This window comes from Amblyomma mixtum, chromosome 3, assembly GCF_055824585.1.
Source record: "Amblyomma mixtum isolate Tamu chromosome 3, ASM5582458v1, whole genome shotgun sequence".
In the NCBI taxonomy this organism is placed as follows: Eukaryota; Metazoa; Arthropoda; class Arachnida; order Ixodida; family Ixodidae; genus Amblyomma; species Amblyomma mixtum.
In genome coordinates this window covers 3,268,785-3,275,650 of record NC_143014.1, presented here as the reverse complement: position 1 = coordinate 3,275,650, position 6,866 = coordinate 3,268,785, and the positions used below count along the sequence as shown (strand labels likewise).

The 6,866-nt window shown below is 51.8% G+C and overlaps 1 protein-coding gene across 2 annotated transcripts in view; it reads right to left on the bottom strand.

Moving 5' to 3' along the window:
• Positions 1-39: 39 nt before the first annotated feature.
• LOC149349118 (mblk-1-related factor 1-like) overlaps positions 40-6,866 on the bottom strand; it is a 56,597-nt gene continuing 49,770 nt past the window's right edge. Inside the window, exon 7 of one of the 2 annotated variants that reach the window (XM_089578071.1) lies at positions 40-1,216. In XM_089578071.1, the coding sequence (XP_089434197.1) occupies positions 659-1,216 (558 nt within the window). In that variant the 3' untranslated portion in view covers positions 40-658. The remainder of the gene's footprint in view (positions 1,217-6,866) is intronic. The other variant, XM_089578072.1, reaches the window with a different exon arrangement.

Below are 6,866 nucleotides of genomic sequence, written 5' to 3'. Positions count from 1 at the left end.
GGAGGAGAAGACCACAGAAGCCTTGGAGACAAGAAGGGGTAAAAAAATCACGTCTTTTTAATTGTCCTCTTAATACAGACTCGCTCGTGTACACACGGGGATAAACAGGTGGAATGTTCGCCACTGCAGAGCGAATCGTTTGGCCTTTCGCATCTCCTTTTTGTACAGTGGTGTTCGCCAAAGAGACTGAGAAAACTGCCACAAGTCCCTCATTTCGGGATCTCAAAAATACACTGGTATACTTATGTAGATATCCTCGAGAGCAAAAAAATGGAAAATCTCTGACAAATCAACAAAACAGTAAACATAAAACATGATAAAAAAGCGACAACAAACGCGACCCAGCCACCGCCGTGTAGGTTCGGCGGGGCCAACTCAACAGGCTTTGCACTAAGTCTGGGCGCGCGGTATGGCAGTGCGGTTAAGTCCACTGGCCGCCCAGCCCAAATTATGCGAAAAATACTCTGCGTGGAAAAATAGTCTCTCTCTCTCTCTCTAAGTACACACCGGGCAGGCACTTGGCAGGGCCGAGCCCTGAGGCACGAGATCCGGAAAGCGCCGTCATCACAGTCGGCCCGAAGAAGAAAATACTCTCTCGTCGTCATCACAGAGTAGACTAGCTTAGCATGAGGGACGCTTTCCGGCGGCCACGCGCCGGTCACTTGTCCAGCGTGGATTTGATGAGGGCCTCGAGCAGGCCGTCCGGCTGGCGGGGCCTCTTCTTGGGCCGCAGCAGGTGCCGCTCCTTGACCTTGTACTCGAGCGTGGAGTGGGGCACCCCGAAGTAGGTGCCCGCACGGTGCACGCTCATCTCCCCACGCTGCACCGCGCGCACCGCCTGGATCAGGTGGTCCCGGTCATAGTTGCGGTACCGGCCCCGCTTGGGCCGCGTGCGCTTCTCCTCGGGCGCCGCCGCCGCCGCCGCCGCGCCGCCCCCCGCCGCCGCCGCCTCCGACGAGGAGGAGGAGGACGACGAGGAGGAGGAGGAGGAGGAGGAGGAGGAGGAGGCGGCCGCGGGCCCCGCCCCCCGCTGGGCCGCCGCCGGCCGGTACGAGGGCACCTTGAGGATGACGTCGGCGGCCGGGCGGCGCAGGGCGTCCAGCCGCTCCTGCGCCAGCATCCGGATCAGGTCGGACACGACGGGCAGCGGCGCCTTGGGCTCCTCCTCGGCCCCGGAGGCTGGCTGCAGCGCCAGCTGCTGGATGCTCGACAGGAACTGCGGACACCATTGGGCCACTCTCAGAACGTGCAGGGGGCCACAACGTCCTACAGCCACTCTAGTCACAACTGTACGAGAGGGCAACTGTTATTCCAATATCAAGTCTCACACTGTAAACTACTTCACAAATATATAATAAATAATCATTAACTATCAGCTTGGACTGCAGCTTTTTTATGAGACCAACATCAGTTCGTTGCATTAACAACATATCTTCTGATTCTGGCTTTCCGCAAGGGCTCGTGCTGGCTCCCCTTCTCTTCTTGCTCTTTATAAATGACACTGTTGATAATCTATCTTCTGTTCATATTAAATTGCATGCACATCAGTGTGTGCTCTACAACACAATACTGTTCAGGACCAAATTAGATTAAAAAATGAGTTGTCAAAAGTAATTGCTTTGTGTGATGGGTGGTAAATGACCGTTGACTTTAAAGACTGTTTTTACGAGAAACACCCATGAGAAAAGTCCCCTTTTGTTCCCGTACAGTACTAACACCAACACTCATTCAGAAGTAATGCAGTACAAGTACCTAGGTCCTTAGATTACTAATAATTTATCGTGTACAAAGCACATCGATACTATCACTGCTAGCACTCTCCGTAAACTTTTTTTTTTCTTCGGTGGTATTTGAGATTGTTATGGCTCGGGTAGCGTGGCCAGTTGTATCACCAAGGGGGCTCGTCCGTGATGAGGAAACGGTCTGAAGCTTCAAAGATTGGGGATATCAAAAACAAGCAGGTTTAATGGCAAGAAACTAAGACACTTATTTACATAATTTACAAAAAGAAGAGAGGGAAACATGACGTCGTGCGACTGGATGAGCCTTTTACCCAGGGCCCAGAGCCACTGGATGAACCCATTACCCAAGGTTCAGAGCGTTCGTGCTCACTTTGGTCGCAGGTTAAATAGCCCAAGGCTCCGCCCTTTCACCAGGCGGCAATTCATCGCGACACAAAGATCGGCACTGCACAACACAGCAAACGAAGACACCTGTTGAGAGTCCACCCGTGGGAACTGGCGAGGAGGAAACGTAAGTCTGAAGCTCTTTCGCACTGCGAGGCAACCATACTGTTGGCAGCTCGGGTCCATCGAACACAGGTGTGGCATGATGACGTTGCAGCCGCAGCTGCGCTGGCTTCCTCTGATTCGTTCCGGGTCTTCTCAGACGAGGAGCATCCTTTCTTCCCCTGTCGTCGGTCCTTCTAGAAGGTAAGGTCGTTGGCACCGAGCCGAGCAGGGAAGAGCTCCATCGACCATTTCCCAGCTGGTCATTCTTTTTGGTGGGGTCATCTTGGGGGTCAAACGACCTTTTGAAATTTCCGCTGTTGAATCCGCCACCGTTTCATCGCGGGTCTCAGGATGGGTCGTAACAGCTACCTCCCCTGCCAGACGAGTCTCGGCGGGTAGCAGTCACCGCTGCTGCACGAAGAGACAACTTGGGCTAATTGCTCGCAGAAGTATGCCAGAAGCCCTCTGCCGCTCGCAACATTGTCTTCTTTTGCGCTGACCCAATCTCTTTTGGGTCGTCTCTAAAACGCAAACCACATGCCCAAGCAAGCACTCAACTTCCCTCCGAGCAAACCAGTTCCAAAAGAGGGATTCAATCTCGGTACTATAGCTGTTGGAGAAAAGCTTACACTGACACTTCTCAGGACCCACGGAAGCTGAGAAAAACCAAACCTGCTACTGTACACATTCACTCAAAAACGCACGAAAAAAAAAACATTAGTAGCAATTTTGGTTCATGGACTGCTTAAAGAGAACAGCTAAGAAAGTCCACGTCCCTTCTTGCATGTACTTTAAAAAAGTAAACATCTCCAAAAGCTCCACAACTGAGTGAAATTCACGAAGTTTACAAAAACCACTCAGCACTACCACGAAAAACTGGAAACTCGTTTGCCTTCGCCCCTGTCTCATTTTTTTACAGTGAGTCAACGCAACAAAAAAAAAGGCAAACACTTATTCCCCGAATTGGACATTCTTCAGCCGCGCCCTGCGCGGTCGTGGTCGGACGGCCGGTCCACAAGCAGGTGCTTCAAGAAAACTGCGGGGTTGATTGGTTCCGGGTTCCGCCTCCGCACTAATGGGTGCCTCCTCCATTTTTTTTGTCCCTGCTTGTGGTGTCCGCCTCCGACTCACGCGCTCTCTGCGGCGCCCCTTTGTGTGGCGGTCGCGCGCTATTCTCCCTAGCACGTCGCATGCGTCACCTGTCGAAGGGCAATGCCGTCTTTGCACTCTCAACGGACAAGAGCGCTTTCGCCCCGCAATGGCAGTCACCTTGGCTTTCATCGGGCCCATCCGCTTTCGGGAAAATTTCACTGCTGATTTTCCCTTTCCCTCAACAGCTATCGCGGTGCCGTCCCGAATTAATTTGCCGTCCCTCGCATCATCATGTACACCTGTCCTAGCATTACTCAAATGCTTGTCGCGTTCGCGTTTTTTCTTGCGTAGCGACGCTACCTACACTTCGCTCAGAGTGCTATGCGGCGGCTCAACTGTCGAATTGTTTACTCCTGTGGTTCCGTCTGAGCACCAAAGCTCATTTTCCTGCTGTCTTTCTATCGGAGCAGCATCCTCCTCATTCCGGGCAACAGAAACAATCTTATAGCGCCCGGCGACGCTATAAAGCGCCGGCACTGAGATCGGCGTTACAGCGCGCGCTAGAAGAAAATAAAGATGGACAGCGCGTGCTCGGAGGGCACGCCCGGCACGGGCAGTTCGGAACTAGAAGCCTGCCACGCTGGTCGTCTCTCTCTGGTGCTCCGCTGCGACCCCGCAAATCCTCAACAATCTCGTCTCTGTGGCACTTTTCAGCGAACGTTGCGCTCTTGCCTGGCGCTTCACTGCTGCCGACAGGCGATTCCCGTTCACTCTTTGTGCCGCTTAATACCGCCTCAACTTCCTGACTGCTAGTGCTCGGCAGCTGCACCAGCGGTGTCCCTTCTCTGGCTCTGTCATATCTTTCACACCGAACCTCACTGCATCTTTCTGGCGCGGGGCCTCTGCCTTATCTGCCAACGCGCTATCTGCCTCAGGTCTAACAGTAAGCGTGTCACACCTTTCTTTTTCCTCGCAAAGGTTTCGCTTTTCCTGTTCTTTCTCCACGCGGAGGCTTTTCTGCAGAATAGTTTCACACTTTTCGCCTGCCTCCTTGTTGAGAAGAGGTACCACTTGCTGGGGACAACTGCCCGACCTCTCGCTCAACTCCATATCTAACTTACTGAGCTCAGCCTTTAGCTTCAGTAAATTTTGCTTCACTCTCACGCCTCTTTTCCTCTTTTTCCTGCTCTTTCTGAGCTGCTCTTCCTTTTTTTGTTCGATGAGGCTCCACGCTTCACTGAGCCCCTCATCATCTGCCCCCAAATCAGTAATGGCCTGAATGATCAGGGGTTTTCGTGCCAAACCCCTCGTATCAATTCCCAATTCCTCACACAACAGCAACAGGTCCGGCTTCTGCAGTTTCTGTAGGTCCATGATAGTTATGAGTCTGAGCTATTTCCAAAACAACTATGCAAAAATACCAAACCTCTAGGCTTTAAGCACAGGTGTCTACCAGTTCTAAATTTTAACCCTCTTTTAGAACCTGGTCCGCATCAGAGGAAAAGCCAAGCACTCACCCACACACGTGATCATGTCCCGAGACAGCTGCACTCTCGCTGGCCGACCCGACTGTTGTTGTCGCTTGTAGCTCAGATCCCCATCACTGATCCACAGTTGTTGGGTCTTCGGATTCCAGGCTTCGAATCCGAGGCTTCGGATCCCACCGCTGCCACCAGTTGTTATAAGTTGGGTAGCAGCATCCCACCGCTGGCAACCAGTTGTTGTGGGGCCCAGACTTCGGATTTGGGGAACGAAAAACAAGCAGGTTTAATGGCAAGAAACTAAGACACTTATTTACATAATTTACAAAAAGAAGAGCAAGGAATCAAAAGTTAAGAGTTCATGACATCGTGCGACTGGATGAGCCTTTTACCCAGGGACCAGAGCCACTGGATGAACCTATTACCCAAGGTTCAGAGCGTTCGTGCTCACTTTGGTCGCAGGTTAAATAGCCCAAGGCTCCGCCCTTTCACCAGGCGGCAATTCATCGCGACACAAAGATCGGCACTACACAACACAGCAAACGAAGACACCTGTTGAGAGTCCACCCGTGGGAACTGGCGAGGAGGAAATGTAAGTCTGCAGCTCTTTCGCACTGCGAGGCAACCATACTGTTGGCAGCTCGGGTCCATCGAACACAGGTGTGGCATGATGACGTCGCAGCCGCAGCTGCGCTGGCTTCCTCTGATTTGTTCCGGGTCTTCTCAGATGAGGAGCATCCTTTCTTCCCCTGTCGTCGGTCCTTCTAGAAGGTAAGGTCGTTGGCACCGAGCCGAGCGTGGGAAGAGCTCCATCGACCATTTCCCAGCTAGTTATTCTTTTTGGTGGGGTCATCTTGGGGGTCAAACGACCTTTCGAAATTTCCGCTGTTGAATCCGCCACCGTTAACATCGCGGGTCTCAAGTTCGGTCGTAACAAGATCTACTACACCAGCTGTTTGATCGCTAGCATCAAACCCACTTATAATAATACACTGGATATAACAATGGTCAGTCGCAGCACCATCAGCTTTACCATGTGTTCAATGGTAAAATAAACCGCTTATAGCAATGCTGTCACAGCACATCAAACAATTAAATCTGGTCATTGAGTGTCATCCATAAAAGAGACAAAAAAATGGAAGCGCTGCAACTGCATCAACAAAACCACACTACACAAGCGCATGTGGAGCCGATCGAGCCTGCGCAGCGACTCCACGAAAGACCTGCTCACTGGCGGCGAGGCAGGCATCGCTTCATCCTCTACTTTTCAACATGCAACTGATCACCTTCAGTGCTAAAGAATATTCGCTGTTTGCTCATTTCATTAAAATCCCACCCCTTATGTAATACCCCTGGCCTTTAAGGAAAATAAACTGAACTGAGAAACAACAGACCCCTTCGAGAGAAGAAAGTGGGGAGCACTGGTGTTGCAGTCCACTTTTAACATTTCTGAGGGGTGTCTTGACCACTGCGCTACAGCTGGTACCGGCAGCGTTGTCCCATCTTCCCTGTTCTTCGCTAACTTGGCCCCGTTCCCCAGAATTCATGTGTCCTAAAGGCAGGAGTCAGGCGAGCTGCTGTGTTGCTGCCACGCGTACTCCCAATCAGTCAGTGCGGTGTTGCCAGCATGGCTCTTCACCCTTGGATGTCCCGTAAGAGTGGCCAGTGCAGAGATGCTTTGGTCACTGATGAACAGGCGTGTCGAAGAACTCTCACATGCTGACGATGCAGCCATGACAAACAGCTGGGCGAGTTTGTAATAATTGATTGCGGGGGGCAGAGCAAGACGGAGGACAAAGCCTTCGTCCTTCGTCTTGTTCAGCTGTCAGGAGAACAATGAACAGGTTGCAATATAATAGCAAAAGCTCGTCATTCGACCTACATTAATCCGTAAGGATAATTCCAACTGCCAGCACATATTTGGCCGAGTCTATGGCATCGTACGCTCGCTAATTTGGACATTATGGGTCTCGCACCGGTTAATTCGAACGTGCTCCCGAAGGGCGCCTGCGTCCAGGTATGACTGGTGCGGCAAGCGAATGACCAAACAGCCTTGTTCAAA